The 19,468-nt window shown below is 36.6% G+C and overlaps 1 protein-coding gene across 1 annotated transcript; it reads left to right on the top strand.

Annotated features, from left to right (window-relative positions):
- Positions 1-9,489: 9,489 nt before the first annotated feature.
- LOC105035446 (bZIP transcription factor 39) lies at positions 9,490-15,392 on the top strand. The gene is made up of 2 exons (XM_010911003.4): positions 9,490-11,199; positions 14,886-15,392. Exons 1-2 carry the CDS (start codon positions 9,603-9,605, stop codon positions 15,341-15,343), a joined length of 2,055 nt encoding a protein of 684 aa, XP_010909305.1. The 5' UTR covers positions 9,490-9,602; the 3' UTR covers positions 15,344-15,392.
- Positions 15,393-19,468: the final 4,076 nt, after the last annotated feature.

The raw sequence follows: 19,468 nt of genomic DNA, 5'->3' as shown, positions 1-19,468 counted from the left end.
TTATTTCTTTTTCGAAATTTCAAGTTTCTTTCGGGATTTCAATTTCTTTTGTTCTTCAATTTCTTTTCGTCAACCATGAGCTATGACCACATTATCCCTGTGGCAGGGTCATAATACCGCGTATCTGCTTGCGGTGGGCTGCGAATCATCTGGCAGCCAAGTCCTTTGGAACCGCTGGTCTAACTGGCGGTTTTGTCGCTGGTCTATCTGGCGACATGTCGCTGGTCTTACTGGCGACACAAATCCTCAGGACAGTCAATTGCCAACGTATATGCCCCCGTTGGCGGGGTCCTCAACATAGTCAGGTTGTCAATTCTTATTGTTTCTTATATCATAATTCTTCATAAATCATGTTTCATATTCTAATTTCGATAATAAAACATATAATCATGTAGTATCGAAATCAATTAATATAATGCATCATGAAATCAATATATTCAATCATGCTTCATCATAACATTTCAAATAAGATATTTTCATAACAAAAATACCATTCATCCAATTCATGCATCGTTTCACAAATCATATTAGAAGAATACACTATAATTTGCCGATGAATCTAGAAAAGGTGAAACATTACTTACCTCGAACGCATTCCAATAAATCCATAAAATTCTATAAATTTTCTTCCAAAAATTCTGTTCGTAGATCATATCGCGATATCCCATGATCAAACATCCACAATCCTATACAGAATCAATTTGAATAATTAGAAAGAATACGAATTCTATATTTCAACGGTTTAGATTGGGTCCGATCATCTAATTTCATCTAATCAAAATCTAATTAAGACCTAAACGATCCAAAGTTTGACTATCAGATCAAATCGGATTCGAAGTGATAGGACCAAGGTTTCTTCATCGATTTCATAAAATCAAGTGGAGAGAGAAAATCAGAGGAGAGAGAATTCATGAGGTACAATTCGAATTGATCAGGTGACACAATCCAATATTACGATGGGTCCAATATCTCGATTGGTGAAATCAATGTGATCAAATCAAGTCATGGCTAGATCGGAAATCATGGATGATCAAATCTAAAGATTCATGGTCTGATTAGAGTGGGTGCCAGTACGTTGTCTGACAATCATGGATCAAGGTTCTTCATTAGAATCAGATCAGACTTATTAAAAGAAATTTCTTCATTCACTAACTTTTTTTTTAGAGAGAGAATCAATCAAGAGAGAGAATATTTTAGAGAGAGAAAATTCTAGAGAGAGAAAATTCTAGAGAGAGAAAATCCATCTTGAATTCTTCAGACAATATGATTCAACAAATTCTGATTGATCATATCAAATCATGTTAAAATTATCATGTGGATAATTAAATAAGATCATGAGAAATAAAATCTAAAAATACTTGATCTGATCAAAGTGGATGTCGGTGTACCGTTCGACGATCACGGATCAAAAATCCATCATGAGGATCATTTAAATTCATCATCATTCTTCTCAAAATTTTAGAAATCTTAAGAGAGATAATCTAGAGAGAGAATTCTAGAGAGAGAAAGTAGAGAGAGAAAATCCAATTCTAGAGAGAGAAAAATACTAATTCAAGCTGAAGAGAGAGAGGGAAGAGAGAGAAACTCTCTTTCTCATATTTTATTATTTATCTCATTATTTATTAATTAATTTTATTTTTCTCTTTCTTCTTTTCTTTCTTTCTCTCTCTTTTTTTTTTCTTTTTCTTCATGGAAGAGAGAGAAGAGAAAATCCTATTTATTATTATTATATTATTATTATTTTATTTTTCTTCTTTCTTTTTTTTTTTTCTTTTTCTTTTTCCTTTTCTTTTTTTTTTCTTTTCTTTTTCTTCTTTTTCTTTTCTTTTTTTTTTTTTTTTCTTTTTCTTTTTCTTTTCCTTCTTCTTCTTCTTCTTTTCTTCCCGGACTTTCATTGGGCCGAAACAGGGGACCTAGAGGTCCCCGTGCCTTGATCGATCGATCACGGCCATCTTATGGCCGGAGGTGGCCGGCGGCAACGGCCGACTCTCCCGGGTTCAGAGAGACCAGGGCCGGCGGTCGGCGTGACCGTCGGCGCCGAAAAATCAGAGGAAAGAGGCGGCTTACAGGGGGGGTTTCTTTCTCCAACTAAATCCGGCGACACCCGTCGCCGGCCATCGTGCACACAGGCACGGGAAAGAAGGGAGAGAAGAGAGGGAGAGGAGGGAGACCTTACCACAACCTCCGGTGACCACCACCGGCGAGAAATCGCGGCGAACACGGGTCGAGGAGTCACGGCTTCAAACGGGAAAATCGGAGAAAAATCTCCGGCAATCGACGACGACGGAAGGGTCTACCCATAGAGGAGAGGGGAAGGGTTCTTATAGAGCTCATCCTAGGGTCTTTCAATGGCCCTAGGACTCCGATTCTTGATCGGAGAAGAGGAAGACTCCGATCGGGAGTCTTCCTGCTCTGTTTTCTTTTTTTTTTTTTTTTTTTGTTTAATGGGCTTTAGTGGGCTTGGTTTGGGCTATAACATTCTTCACTCCTAAAAAGAAATTTCGTCTTCGAAATTTTCATACCTGTAGTCTCGAAGAGCTGGGGATATTTTTGCTTGAGTCTTCATAGTTTCTTACTTGAATCTCATCCTCAAATATTTCAAAATTCTAATTCTTAATACAAATTCATTCTTAAATCATTTCATAAGGAAAAAGTCAATACATTAATATCAATCTGATACGGAACTATTCATTTTCTTATTCATCAAGATCAACATCTCAAAGATTTTCAATATTTCAAGATTTCAAAATTATGATCTCATTTTTTGTAAAAATTAATATTCAATATCTCATGACTCAAATTAAAATCAAATCTATCTCTTGTGAATAGAAAAAGATCAATGTCTCTATTCTTGCATAAGAACTTCATTCATCATTAAGTCATTTCATAAAGATCAATATCACCATTGTTGATTGAAATCAATATCACTATTTTCTAGTCATTGAAGTTCTCTTACTCAAACCCTCAAACTCTTAAATATTCTAATTCTTGAAGCAAATTTTATCATTAAGTCATTCCATAATAAAAATCAATAACTCAAAAATTGATCTAAATCAAAACTATATTTTTCTTATAATCAAAATCAATGTCTCTATTCTAAGTAAGTATATCAATTTTCTTTATCTAAACATTAACAACTCTTAATTAATCGATTCATTATCAAATTATGAATAACTCCATTCTATCTTTTGTAGAACAATCGTCAATATCAACAGATAACCTCAATCTTTTTCATTCAGTCTGAGAAATAATAATAATCAAAAGAGTTCTAACTTCAAATTTCATTATACCCTGGAGATAATTATTTGAGTATACTAATCTAAGATCAAAATCATCATTCGATAAACAATCTCAAATTCTTCTTAATAAATAAAGAATTATAAAATTTAATTCTAGAATAGAGAAAATTTATCTCTAAATATTCTAAATCTAAAATCAAAAATCAAAGGTCCACTCATCCTAGAATTAGGATGCTAATTATTTTTTGTAGCATAGTAGGTGGAAGCACTACTTTTAAAAGTCACATTAGGATATCTAAATTTTTTTTTTTTTATATCAAACTATATCATTTATTATAATTCTTTGACTCAGAGAATCAACATTCCTGACTTACTCAAAGTAGTTCAGATTACCATGCTTCCGCTGCGCACTCTGATCTAACAATCAAAATTTCTTAGGTTCACCAAAAAAAAGTTGGATCAAATTATTTCTTTACCTTATCAATAGAAAAGATCTAAAATTTCAAATTTCAATTGAAGTCAAAGATTAACTTCCGATTCTCATTCATACTTTTACTGGTGTACAATAATCTTGATTAACCCTTGAGTCCAATATCATATTTAAACCATCATATAGATTTACTATAATCAATATGAATCAAATCTCAATTCTCATATCAATTCAATTCGATAATTTTCAAACCAAAAAAATCTTTATAAGTCAAATCAACGAGAAAATTCTTCGATGCTCCATCAAATTTGGACATAATCTGAATATATATGAATTTCAAATCATTAATATTTTCTTTTCTAAAATTTTTATCATCAGGATCTTCAATATCTATCAAATATCCTTTCATAATAATCATACAAGCTTCAAAAATCAAATCTCCATTTAATAATAGATTCAATTAGGGACCTCGTTAACAAAAGCAAAGGAACTCCATATCAATTCCTAAATCCCAATTTTCTAAATTGTAAATTCACATGGATCTCTTAATCTGAGATAAATATAAATCAGATCTTTTATCTTAATCTGAAGATATCAATTTTTCATTAACAACCTCAACAATAATATCAGAAAATCTCTTGATCAACTTAGATATGAAGTCTTTAAATTAAAATTTCATACACATCATGTAGTCTCTAAGAGACATAATAAGATCCATTATTTAGATCTAAGGATGATGATTAAAGATTCCAGTATGATGAATATTCTACAACCTCATAATCGATTTCATCAATAAGAAATAAGTTTCTTTGCAATATCTCCAAATATACATTCATCCCAATATGCCACTTTATATATAATCCACATATCAAATTCAATTTCGATAAATATTCCAATCAAGTATCATAAAAAATTTTTCTTAGCCCATTCTGGAATAATATTTTATTATCAAATCTTTATCTTGCCAATAATAGTCAACTGCTCAACTAGAAGTAATATCATAGTATTATTCTCACATCGAATTTGAACTTACGATTCACTTGAATAATCAATGATCAATTTAATAACCATAATGCACAATACAATTTTATATCAATCCTTTTGTGATTACTTTCGATCAAGATCTAACTAATCATATCATGATCAATAGATCATCCATCATATTTCAAATTCTATATGTTATAATCTATTGTGATCCTTTCAAACAAAATCTCAATATTTAATCAAAATTTATAAATATTTCTCCAACTACAATCATCAAAGATCTACACTATAATGTCCTTGGTGTCTATCCACTTACACCCATTCTATATCTGATTCTATGTTTCATAATTCATCCACTTATGCTCTGATACCACTTTAATTGTCACGCCCCCGACCCGAGATTGTGAATCGAGGGTCATGGCAACCGCCGCATACTCATAGAAAACTCTTCCCATAAGCATGCAAGGCATCTTATCATACTATCCTAAAACAACAGCGGAATAATTAGTCAATAATTTAAATCCAAAATATAACGATCTAAATTTTTTCTTTAATATCTTAATAAATTCAACAATGATTCATAGGTCTTACACCAATTTCAATAAGACTTTCAACCTAAATAAAAGTATAATGATTCTGCTTCTGATCACTCTTCCATTCATATCTTGTATCATCTTAATTCCTCAACATCTGTAAAAACAGTAAAATAAGAGGTAATGAGCTAGACAGTCCAGTAAGCAACGATCACTTCTCAACAGATTTCATCAGGCATATAAGTAAATAATCATTTATAGAAAATAAGCATATAGAGTTCATCAATTCGAAATCAATTTCAATTATGCAATATAATTCATGCCAAATTTATTTCTTTTTCGAAATTTCAAGTTTCTTTCGGGATTTCAATTTCTTTTGTTCTTCAATTTCTTTTCGTCAACCATGAGCTATGACCACATTATCCCTGTGGCAGGGTCATAATACCGCGTATCTGCTTGCGGTGGGCTGCGAATCATCTGGCAGCCAAGTCCTTTGGAACCGCTGGTCTAACTGACGGTTTTGTCGCTGGTCTATCTGGCGACATGTCGCTGGTCTTACTGGCGACACAAATCCTCAGGACAGTCAATTGCCAACGTATATGCCCCCATTGGCGGGGTCCTCAACATAGTCAGGTTGTCAATTCTTATTGTTTCTTATATCATAATTCTTCATAAATCATGTTTCATATTCTAATTTCGATAATAAAACATATAATCATGTAGTATCGAAATCAATCAATATAATGCATCATGAAATCAATATATTCAATCATGCTTCATCATAACATTTCAAATAAGATATTTTCATAACAAAAATACCATTCATCCAATTCATGCATCGTTTCACAAATCATATTAGAAGAATACACTATAATTTGCCGATGAATCTAGAAAAGGTGAAACATTACTTACCTCGAACGCATTCCAATAAATCCATAAAATTCTATAAATTTTCTTCCAAAAATTCTGTTCGTAGATCATATCGCGATATCCCATGATCAAACATCCACAATCCTATACAGAATCAATTTGAATAATTAGAAAGAATACGAATTCTATATTTCAACGGTTTAGATTGGGTCCGATCATCTAATTTCATCTAATCAAAATCTAATTAAGACCTAAACGATCCAAAGTTTGACTATCAGATCAAATCGGATTCGAAGTGATAGGACCAAGGTTTCTTCATCGATTTCATAAAATCAAGTGGAGAGAGAAAATCAGAGGAGAGAGAATTCATGAGGTACAATTCGAATTGATCAGGTGACACAATCCAATATTACGATGGGTCCAATATCTCGATTGGTGAAATCAATGTGATCAAATCAAGTCATGGCTAGATCGGAAATCATGGATGATCAAATCTAAAGATTCATGGTCTGATTAGAGTGGGTGCCAGTACGTTGTCTGACAATCATGGATCAAGGTTCTTCATTAGAATCAGATCAGACTTATTAAAAGAAATTTCTTCATTCACTAACTTTTTTTTTAGAGAGAGAATCAATCAAGAGAGAGAATATTTTAGAGAGAGAAAATTCTAGAGAGAGAAAATTCTAGAGAGAGAAAATCCATCTTGAATTCTTCAGACAATATGATTCAACAAATTCTGATTGATCATATCAAATCATGTTAAAATTATCATGTGGATAATTAAATAAGATCATGAGAAATAAAATCTAAAAATACTTGATCTGATCAAAGTGGATGTCGGTGTACCGTCCGACGATCACGGATCAAAAATCCATCACGAGGATCATTTAAATTCATCATCATTCTTCTCAAAATTCTAGAAATCTTAGGAGAGATAATCTAGAGAGAGAATTCTAGAGAGAGAAAGTAGAGAGAGAAAATCCAATTCTAGAGAGAGAAAAATACTAATTCAAGCTGAAGAGAGAGAGGGAAGAGAGAGAAACTCTCTTTCTCATATTTTATTATTTATCTCATTATTTATTAATTAATTTTATTTTTCTCTTTCTTCTTTTCTTTCTTTCTCTCTCTTTTTTTTTTTTCTTTTTCTTCATGGAAGAGAGAGAAGAGAAAATCCTATTTATTATTATTATATTATTATTATTTTATTTTTCTTCTTTCTTTTTTTTTTTTTCTTTTTCTTTTTCCTTTTCTTTTTTTTTTCTTTTCTTTTTCTTCTTTTTCTTTTCTTTTTTTTTTTTCTTTTTCTTTTTCTTTTCCTTCTTCTTCTTCTTCTTTTCTTCCCGGGCTTTCATTGGGCCGAAACAGGGGACCTAGAGGTCCCCGTGCCTTGATCGATCGATCACGGCCATCTTATGGCCGGAGGTGGCCGGCGGCAACGGCCGACTCTCCCGGGTTCGGAGAGACCAGGGCCGGCGGTCGGCGTGACCGTCGGTGCCGGAAAATCAGAGGAAAGAGGCGGCTTACAGGGGGGGTTTCTTTCTCCAACTAAATCCGGCGACACCCGTCGCCGGCCATCGTGCACACAGGCACGGGAAAGAAGGGAGAGAAGAGAGGGAGAGGAGGGAGACCTTACCACAACCTCCGGTGACCACCACCGGCGAGAAATCGCGGCGAACACGGGTCGAGGAGTCACGGCTTCAAACGGGAAAATCGGAGAAAAATCTCCGGCAATCGACGACGACGGAAGGGTCTACCCATAGAGGAGAGGGGAAGGGTTCTTATAGAGCTCGTCCTAGGGTCTTTCAATGGCCCTAGGACTCCGATTCTTGATCGGAGAAGAGGAAGACTCCGATCGGGAGTCTTCCTGCTCTGTTTTCTTTTTTTTTTTTTTTTTTTGTTTAATGGGCTTTAGTGGGCTTGGTTTGGGCTATAACAAAAATATTAGAAACTCTTTCTAATTTTTATTCTATTTTAATCAAAGACTTCTTTAATCATCATACGATTAAAGTATGTAGGATGTGACTTTCTCTTACTAGGAGTGATCGATTTATTATTGACCTACTCACAACTTTCATACACAATCCACTATTTCCAGAATATCTTGTATATAACTTTAGTCATGAATGAGTATGAACCAAAATATGAATTCACGTGCATAAGATACCATGGTGGTCTCAGGTCTAAAGATCAGGTACACTGCTCTCACTTAGAGAACCATCTTTTAACATGTAAGTAAGACTCCACAAGATGTTCTTATTGATGGGTCAATTCAGTGAATTCATTCTCTAATGAGCATCCACATCTTTGTATCAGTGTCTCCATACAAGTGATTGTGAGATCAACCACCTTCTCCATTGAGTATACAAAGGATATGTCAGTTTTTTTGAAAATATTAAACATTGATCTCCGACTCAATATACCAACAATTGAAAATATTTTAGATCAGAATTTTTAGATTTTAAGTCTCACTGACATGATCTTATTATGATTTTAAAACCATTGTCCTAATCTATGAGGCTCATCATAATCTTAATAACTATAAGATGCAGTATATGATGAAACATAAAGTTTTTATTTATTCATAAAAATATTATGTACATGAGTAGAAAGATCAAAAGAAATCCTATTGCAATATAAAGTACGATTGGCTTGTTGGACATTATTCTTTCAGACACAAATGTAAGGATTTAATTGGAATCAAATGTATACTTTGTTTCAATGCCCTTCCAATTTTTTTTTTTCTTTAGGTAATATTAAATTTATAAGATCTAAAACACACATCCAAAGATTGAAATCTTTTGGTAATATGAAATACAATTGCTAGCTAATTTCAAAATTGATTATTGATTATTCTCATGATAGATATATATGAGATAATTTGATATGATTGAACCTACACATCAAATCTTTTTTTTATCACACCTACGACTTCTTTTTCTTTAGCTTTTTCATCGGCCTCCCTTCCAAATGGTATCTTTTCTCCCTTCAGCCTATTTAAAATGAAAAGTATATGTATCTAAAAACTTCATATAATCAAATATATTGCCATCAAATTTTTTTTATCTTTTTTTTTTTGTTAACCTATATGTTCTTTTAGCCTTTTGTTTAATTATTTCAACCATTTCATATTTTATTATTAGTAAGTATATTTTATAGTCAATTATATTTATCTTTTTTATTTTTGGAAAAATTATACTATGCATGCCAGTTTTGCTACCATGCAGTGTATATCTGTATAGACTTCTTCTGATACGGTAGATTAGAGATTCCGAGGGGGAATCCATACTTTTCACCACCAGTCAGATTTTCCAGGTCCAACCATCCCATGCCTCGACGGAATTCGTTTGGATGCATGGAACGGTTGTCCAACCTTTGCACGCTGTTAACCAAAAAGGGGAATGGAGCCAATAAAAGCCAAACCAGGAAGGTTCACGAATCGGCGTCGTGCGTACAACGCACGTCAACCGAAAGCGGACTCTTTTCCGTTTCAACTTCCTCCTAAACCCAACCAAATCTCCCTCCTTTTTCTGGCTGAAACCCCAAGCCATGGCGGATCCGTCCCTCCTCGATCCCAATCCCTCCTCGATCCATGCCTCTAATGGGCCATTATTCGATCCCGACCTCTCTCTCGACGATCTTCCCCTCCCCGCCGACTTGGAGGCCGATTTCCTTTTCGACGACTTCGACATCAGCATCGATTTCCCCATCGAGGATCTGCTCCAGTCGCCGGAGGACCAGCCGTTCCCTCCTTCCAGCGATGGATCCCCGGGACCCAATGCCAACGACGGATCCGGCTTCTCCTCCTCCTATCCCCATCAAAGCTCCGATCTTTCCCGGAATAGTGGCCCCTCCTCCCCCGATTCCGGCAACTCTTCCGGTGTCACCAGTCAGGAGGCGAAGTTGGAGGAAGAGAAGAGCGGGTGGAACCTCAAGAGGAAGACGGACAGAGAGGACGGATGCGCTCACACTAATTCTAACCCTAACCCTAGGAGCAGCAAGTATCGGCGGTCTGAGGAGGGGAACTCCGCGGGTGTTTTTAATGCGGGGAGTGAGGAGGAGGATGAGAAGAGGAAGGCGAGGCTGATGAGGAATCGGGAGAGCGCCCAGCTATCGAGGCTGCGGAAGAAGCATTACGTTGAGGAGCTGGAGGAAAAGGTAAAGTCCATGCACTCCACGATCCATGAATTGAACACCAAGATCTCGTACATCATGGCAGAGAATGCGAGCTTACGGCAACAATTGGGTGGAAGCGGCGGGAATTGCGCTCCGCCGGGTGTTTACCCTCCTCCACAGATAGTGCCCATGCACTTCCCGTGGATCCCAGGGTATTCCCTGAGGCCCCAAGGGTCTCAGGTTCCTTTGGTTCCTATACCTAAACTAAAGCCCCAGCAGCCCACCTCAGCTCCGAGGGCCAAGAAATCTGAGAGCAAGAAGAACGAGAGCAAGACCAAGAAGGTTGCGAGCGTGAGCCTTTTGGGGCTGTTGTTGGCTATGCTGTTTTTCAGAAGTGTAGTTCCAGGAGTAAATCTTGGGTTTGTAGGGCGTAGAGATGAAGTATCTGGTGGATTAGCTGCCGTGAAAGGTGGGATCTTTGGACAATCTAAAGGTAGAATTTTGAGTGTCAGTGGCCATGGTAGGGGTCTGAATAGCACTGATGAAATTGGATTACATGATGGAAAAATGAGTTTTGGTGAAGGAGGCATTGGTAGGTGCGCTGGTAGGAGATGCGAGACTGGAGCGGATGGGTCTGTCTTCAAAGTGAAACTGAACTTGAGCGAGACTCTTCCTGCATTGCTGTATGTTCCAAGAAATGGAAAGCATGTGAAGATTAATGGAAATTTGATAATCCATTCTGTTCTTGCTAGTGAGAAGGCCATGGCACAAACAAAATCTATAGACCAGGCGAAGCAATCATCAGCTAAAGAAGGTAAAGAGACAGGTCCGGCTATCCCTAATAATGTGGCTTCGGTTTTGGCCCTTCCTAAAAGTGGAAGGGAGGTGGATCGACATTCTAACTCATATAGGAGCTCAGCTGAGCATCAGAGAGCACTTGCTTCTGATTCCGAAGATCTATTTGGGGACAATTCAAAGTCAATTCCAGTTGATGGGCCTTTGCAACAATGGTTCCGTGAAGGAATTGCAGGTAGGCATGGTAGCTGCTTGTTTATGCATATGCTTGTCTGGCATTGCTGCATTTGTAGAACTTGTAATGCTTGTCCAATTTTCATTTTGTCATCTTTATTCGACACCTAATGATGTCTATTTTCATCTGGTCATGAGGCTTTAGAAGCTATTTAGTGAGTCTTTGCATAAGAAGGATAAATTTTTGGTGGGGATACCTTTGAAGATATGATTTGAGGGAATACATGGTTAGGTTGTGTTTGCATTGTTGATAATTCTTGCTATAACTTAGCTAGAGTTCTTCTATCAGCTTGCCATGCATGTACAGTCTAGAGAAATTGCAAAAAGCAATTGGTGTTGGTTACTTAGAGTGTGATATATTACATGGTAGCAGGCATTACCTTGTATTAAACAAGGGCAGTTTTGGGTGCTGGAATGAGGAGGCAATGTACTTAAATAAAATGTTGGTATTCTTGACATGCAATTCTAAATGGTACTTTGATAGCATTTTATTGACAAGGTTATTTGTTTTAGATTTAGTGATGCGAATTATGTAGCCGCAAATTACTTGTTTGATCTGGATTAAATTACACTAAGGATAGCTAATGGTATGAGTATTAGAAAGCTTACAAGTTTTTGGTACTAGGAGTTGAGTGAGTTATTGGGAGGACATGACACCAAAATAGGATGTTTGTGCAACTGAGGTCCTTCTCTTTCTTGCTTCTGCAACCATGAAATGTGGTTCATAAGAGTTTATCTATGTACTATTCATGAGAGTTTATTTATGTATTAAAGCAGAAGTGATGGTGAACAAGGAGGAAAGGTGGGCTATGTGTAATCTTCTACATCAAATCCCCAAGGAATAGAGGGTTTCTTTTATTTTATACGATGAAGCAAATTGAGTCCAAAAATGGTGTTCTCTTATTAGTTTAGGATGATGAGAATGATGTTTTTTTACCCTCCCCCTTGTTTATTTTTCTCTTATTTCTTGGTGGGGTGTTTCTACGGAGCGGTGGGGGTTAGTGTGTGTGCATACACTTATTTAAGACAATAGAAATAAGCTTTTCAGAAGAAAATGCTGAAATTATAGTATCACAAAGGTTAAGGATGAGGATTCAGTTTGATGATTTTATATAATAATTGAGATACTGACATAGATGATCGAAAGTGTAATTGGATTAGTTTTTTGTTGAATGATGTACAATATATGAAGATAATCAATGTAAAATATCTTCCACAGTTGAGAGGGCTATCTATGAATTTAGAAGTTGGTGAGTGCTTATAAATGAGAAGTGATAAGCAGATTTGCTTCCAAATTATAGGTGTCCTTCATTCTTTTTTTATTCTTTTGAGAAGTCCATATTCTATTCCTTAGTAAGTTTCCCTTGGTTGTAACTAATGTCTGCATCTTGTATGGAATGGATTACCTCATGAGAAGTTTAGTTTCATTTTTAATTACACTGCCTTTAGTGGTAAATATTTTTTTATGCATGAGGACTTACATGATGCTTTGTGATGATGTGGAACAATCATTGGACCATATATACATTGCGGTGCCCTTGGTTAATTATTAGTGTTCCTGGTTTGGAACCTTTTGGTGGATGCTTCTAGCTGCTTTTGCATGTGTGACACTGATCATCATCATTTATAATCTTCCTGCAATGGGATTGCACATTGAGTAAATTAGTTTAAGAAGTGGAAGCCTTCTTGAAGGAGGCTGCTAAACCTTCAAATGTGTTGGTAGCAGTACCTCATATATTTCCAAACTGAATTCTACTGTTAATTTTGTTTTTTCAATTGGAGTTGAGTGAAGAAATGCTTCTGAGGTAACTACAAGTCTGCCACATCCTCATTTTGGTGTTAGTTTATCCTCAATAAGAATTGCTGTAAATGTTCTTTGATTAGCCAGTAGATGCGGATATAGGATGCAGATACCACGACATGGATGCATTGATACAGCAAATCTTGAAAAAATTTAATACAGCATGTCTTGGACACTAATTAGAGATATTTAATTATATATGTTAAATATCATCTAAAAAGGATTATGGTTTTTCATAACATAGTCCATAGTTTATACATCAACGTCCATAAGCACCATCATTTGGTCGTCATTTAAATCTATAATCCACAATGTATACTTTATGCAATACAATTGACATAATAAACTCTAAAATTAACATGCCACCATTAAAAGGTAAAGATTCGGAGAGAGAGAGAGAGAGAGAGAGAGGGGGGGGGGGGGGGGAGAGAAGGTATTTGACAAGTATCCTACAAATATCAGTGACCAGTATTTGATGCAACACATGGTGTGATTGAAGTGTGATTCTTTCTTCTTTGATATCTACCTAGGCAATTATAAATGGAAATTTTCTGAGCTCCTGGGATATGAATTTGAGTGTTGGTGTCAACCAGCATATTCCTAAGAATTGAAGTGCAATCCAATATGTAGGATGTATTTAATTGGTTTCATTGTTTAGCCAATAAAAGTATTAAAAAAGTTCTTTAAGATTAAATAGATGATCATGGCATAATATTAAATTCTAAACAGACGATTGTACTGCATGTTTCAAAATTGTTTATAGCAAAGTTATTAATGGTTCTTACTTGAGGATAAGGTTTACATTATTGTTGATTTTGTTTATTCCTGGGAAAAATAGATAGGTTCTGTAAGGTCTCGCTTATAGATTATTATACTAAGTTTTGTTACTAATTCATAAATTATGAAGTAAGTATATATTTTCAAATTCCTTCAGGATATGAATATTGGAAGTCAATTATGTAATTGTGCTGTTGATATGCATATGCTGATATTACTTAAGAATATAATCTGTTGGAGTATTTGTTACCTTAAACATGTTCAGTACATAAAGGATTCCCAAAATTGGCGGAAAAATTGTACTGAGACATGTATTCATGTAGTTCAGAACTTTATAAACTATGCTAATTATATGCTTATTGTCAATCTATTCATGTAGTTCAGAACTTTATTCATCAATTCTGAAGCTTGATATGTATTACATTAAAATTCTTCATCGTTTCGAGAAGATCTAACAAATAATCTTAGACTTGAGCATTTCATGTTTTTCAACTTATTGTGGCCATCTATCTAAATCCATGTAGAGCATTATTTTTAAATTATCAAATATGAGTAGTTCAGGTGGTAAATCAGTCCATCTAGTTTAGTTGATGCAACATGACCACAATTAAGCACATTTAGCATTGTCTCTGTCTTTGTATTTAGTATTATCATGGCTCCCTTTTCTGTTGGAGATATTAAACATGACCTCACGGAGGCAAATATCTGCATGCAAACAGACATTACAGATAGATGTGTACATGCATATGTACAGACACACAGATGCTCTCTTGCAAAAGCACGCACATACCCAGAACTATGTTCCCAGACCCTTGCCTGCTTCATACACTTTCACATGTAGACATACCATGTCTGTGCCACATATGTTCATGTCCCCGCATGTATGGATGCATGTGCAGGCTTTTATTTTTTTCCTGAAAAATATAGTTAATTTTGTAGGCTTCATTGCATTCCCATTGTGAATGATGTATTTGAAAAACTTGATTGCTTCATGGGGAGACTACCCTGCTGTTGAATTTTTATTTTTTGACTAGCATACTGCTGCTCATGTATATGATATTGCGGTAACTTGCCAGAGTTCTTAATGTCGTGACTGTATCTTTTGGCAGGTCCAATTCTAAGTTCTGGCATGTGCACTGAAGTATTCCAGTTCGATGTCTCACCAGCCTCTGCTCCAGGTGGCATCATTCCTGCCACAAAAATTGTTAATACTTCTGTTGCTAATGCTACCGAGAAGCTTCCTCCATCTGCTTATCCAAGGAAGATGAAGAATAGGAGGGTAATGTATCCTGAGCCAATTCCACTCCCTGGAACTACTCTCAATGATACAGAACGTTTTGCGGAGCCTTCTGAAAGCAGCAACTTGCATGATAACAAATATGTTACTTCGATGGTGGTCTCTGTGCTGGCTGATCCTAGGGAGGCTGGTGATGGGGATGGCGATGCCAAGATCTCACCAAAGTCTCTTTCTCGAATCTTTGTTGTTGTGCTTCTGGATAGTGTCAAGTATGTTACTTACTCCTGTGTTCTCCCATTCAAAAGTAGCGGCCCCCATCTTGTGAACTAACTGTTACGGACGAAGTTTTAGCTGGATTATATGAAACTTTTGTTGGGCATCTGAATACGGTCAGTTTAGTATGGTTAATGTCTGACGGGTTGGCTTATCCCTAGAGCTAATACATGTACTTGTCTCATCTAAAACATAGATATGATGATAGCGTTTCATGATGCAGGGAGACGAATAAATGCTAGAAGTCACCTGATTAAATCTTTTGAAAAGCTTAATTCTCTATGGTTGAAGTTATTGAGCGTTTGGTTAAAGCATATGAAAAATCTGAACAAGGAAAATTTGAATATATTTTATTTTTTCAGTAATTCTCACTGTCAACTTTATCTGTTTTTATAATAATAAATAATATGTAATTATATTTGGTTGGAGATTCTGAATAAACCTTTGAATAGCTTGGATTATTTGGAATGAATGAAGAATAGTAGTAAGTATTTTTCGCAGTAGGAGATGGATTAGAGCTATCTCAGAAGCAGAATATAGTTATTATTTGACCCTCCCAGTCGAATAGATTTATTTAATTGATTCAATTCTACGGTTAGTTACCCATTAATCAAAAGTAAAATTATGCCGAGTATAGGTGAATAAAATGTGGTAATCGTTGAATAAATCTCTTGCTTGTTCCTTATTTTGGAATTTATTTGCGGGGAAAAACAACCTGTTGGGTGACCGGCAAGCATGAAAAACGGGAATCTTGTGGCGCATTTGCCTTTGCAATTATGTATGTTTGAAAATTAACGGAGAGAAAAGAGAGGAATAGCGGCGCCAGTTGGCGAAAAGAGTCGCCCTCTGGGGCAGTGCATCAAATTTCATGCTCCTCCTCCGGTGGCATTGGCAGAACGTGGTACGAAGGAGACCACCGTTGCTTGTGATGGTCGCGATCCTCATGAGGCGACGGAGCAAGGTCAATCATAGGCGAATGTGGTGGGGGGTCAGCCCCGGCGGACGCCATGGAATCCCCCAATGTTATCTGAGGAAGAGATGGAGAATCCTCAAAAGTATTTTACGGATGTTTTAGAATTTCCGACTGATCAGCTGGGTACTTCAAGGAAAGAATGAGAGACTCCGGCGGTGATCTCTAGATGCCTTGGTCGATTGGATTGCTCGGGAATTGAAAGGGAAACACAAATTGCAAACGGATATTGAAGTGTTTTCCATTGCTGATGACCATAATATTCTTTGGTTTTCATCAGAGAAGGAGAAAGAGACGGTACTCTCCAGTGGTTCATGGAAGGTTGCAGAACAATTGCTGGCGATGGTTCCATCTTCCATGGATCCCGGATTTTATCCCAGGGGTGAACTTGGTGAAGAAGACGGTGATTTGGATCCGGCTGCCGCAGCTGCCGATGGAGTTTTGGAAGAAGGAAATGATACTCTCCATTGCATCAGTGGCTGGGAAACCTGTGGGATTTGATGGTTTCACTGGTAATCTCCAAAAATTTGGCTTTGCAAGAATCAAAGTGGAGATCGACCCTATGGATTTCTTGAAGCCAGGTGTTTCGATCCGAGGGTCAACGAAGGGTTTTCCTTTTTTTTTTTTTGGGGAAATCCTGATTTGGAGCCATCAGCGAGAGCGGATGCGAGGCCCTTGCAGTCGGAGAACTTCGTCCAGATGGCGGCGGCGGAGAACTCCGGCAAACATCAAGAGTCATCGAGTGTTCCAGGCGAAAGGGATACTTGTCGACGGTCGCCATTTGGTTCGTGGATGATTTCAACCAGGCTGAGGTTACCTAGTCATCGATGCTGCATCAAACGGAGAGGACGCCGATCGAGTTTCCTGTTCGAGTGGCTCGCCAACCCGGCCGAGTTCGTGTGAGCTCTCCGAGTTTTCCTATGAGGTCAGACGGTTGGGAGAAACTGTCGAAGGTGGCTCGTCGCGGTCTCTGGATTCAGTTTTCAGCTGCTCTCTGAACCGAATCGATCACGATGGGAGGAACTCGGGAGCTTGGAGATGGTGTAGAACCGGTGGACTCTTGCATGGTCGAGATGACTTCTAATAAGTCAAAACGGGCTCGTAGCCCAGGTGCTGCAAGGCCTACTTCAGAAGCCGCCTTCAATGGATTTGATCTCGTTGGACTCTGATAAAACCAAGGGCGGTTAGTTGGGAGCTGATGGAGCATTCCAATCTCAGCGGCATGATGGTTTGGCATCTTCTATGGTCAATTCTTGTCGTGACCTAGTCCTGGTTCAAAAGGGCAATGGGTGGTTCCTAGTCTGCCCAAATGCTGCAATGTCGAAGTACAGGATGCCGATATTACAAGGACCCCGATTAAGGTGACGTGTAAGAAGGTCAGTCCATCTATGGCAATTGCTGATCAGGAATCTGAAGCTTTTGATTTATTAAGTATTTTAAGAGTGGTTGCAGATCTTTTCAGATGTTTAAGGTGAAGGAATAATTCAAAAAAAAAATCTTTACAAAAATCATCAAGTCAAAAGTTTCAAAGAAAAAAAATCAGATTTGGTACCGTCGGCTCCAAAGCAAAAAGAATCGATCCATTCGCTGAAAGAAAGCTTAAAATAAATATTTTTAAATTTCAGATAAATTGGAGTCGACCACAAAAAAATTGGAATCGACTCTGACACGAGAGAAGCACTGGCACGAGGGCCAAATCAACTCGAGCAGAATCCGAATCAACTCCTCAAGAATAGAAAGTTGTTTTTCAGATCTTATGGCTGAGCCGATTCAACAGGATTTCGAGTCGACTCGAGAGTGACAGGAGTCGACTCGAAGACAATCGAGTTGACTCGAGCCATGGGACAGACTTTAACGACTAGTTTTCAGTTTGTCCCCAACAGCTCTATTTCATCTCCAACGGCTACTTCAAGCCCTCTAATTGTCCAATCTCAATCTTCAACCATTATCAAGCCTATTAAAAGATGGAGAATCAAAAAAAAAAAATGTAAAAAAATAGATTATCAAAGAAAAATTATTAAAAGTGTGGGCTTCTTTGTAAATCCAAAAAAAGAAGAGAAAAGAGAGGAGTGTGGGCTTCAAATTCAGAGAGCATTCAAGAGAGATCTTCAAAAATTTTTCTTCATCCTCTCAGCCTTTAAGGAAGAGTGTTCAAACTTCAAAACAGCCAAGCATGCAGCCTCTTCCTCACGCCTCAAAAGAGGTTTTTTTGTTTTCCTGTTTTGTATCTAAATTTTCATATATTGTTTTGTAATTTCTTTATAAGTTTCTTTGGAGGAAAAAAACTTGAGGATTAGGCCAGTCCAAGTCTGTAATTAGATATTGTAAAGGTTTTAATTGGTTGACTTAGGTTAAAATCAATTGGGTTGTTAGTAAGCCCGAAAAACTAACAGTGTAGGGTTGTGATTGATGATTTCAAAAAAATTAATTAGGTTTGTTTGTGAGCTCAATAAAATAAATACACTATAGTCAGATGATTATAGTAGAATTTTTTAGAGAAGCTTGGAGAGTGAACGTAGGAGCGGCTTGCTCTGAACCACTATAAAATTTAGTGTATTTGTGTTGTGCTCTTTTTAATTTATCTTTCTTGCACTCATTACTTCGTTTATATACCTTGCATCCTTTTAATCCTTGCTTAAATTTATTTTTACTCTAGCTTATCATCGTTTATATTTTAAATTCGTTACTAATCATCTTGTTTACATCTCAATCTCACATCTTAGTTTAGATTAAAGCACATATTTGCCTTAAGGTTTAATTTAACTGAATTTTTTAAAAGAACTCAATTCATCTTTCCTCTTGGGTTACTACCTCTGGACAATAAGTGGTATCAGAGCAGGTGTTTTGTAATTATTTGTTGATCTAATGGTCAAGAGCTAAAGATAATGGCCATCCCAAGTGATTTTATATTCACCGAAGGACAATCCACCTCTAGGCCATCCTTTTTTTATTATTCTTTTTAGAAAATTAAAATGAAGATTTTCATATAATCTCTAGATTATGATTTGTGGAGAATTATAACTAGAGGACCACACACACTCATAATTAATATTAATAGAGTTCTTCTTTCCAAGCTCGAAAAGGATTGGAATGAATATGATAAAAAGATGGTACAATTAAATACAAAAATTATTAATATTCTTTATTGCTTTCTTGATGTACCAAAATTTTATAGAATATCCACTTGTATATCAGCAAAGAAAATTTGAGAA

Source organism: Elaeis guineensis, chromosome 1 (assembly GCF_000442705.2).
Source record: "Elaeis guineensis isolate ETL-2024a chromosome 1, EG11, whole genome shotgun sequence".
Taxonomy (NCBI): Eukaryota; Viridiplantae; Streptophyta; class Magnoliopsida; order Arecales; family Arecaceae; genus Elaeis; species Elaeis guineensis.
This window is presented reverse-complemented; position numbering and strand designations above follow the sequence as displayed.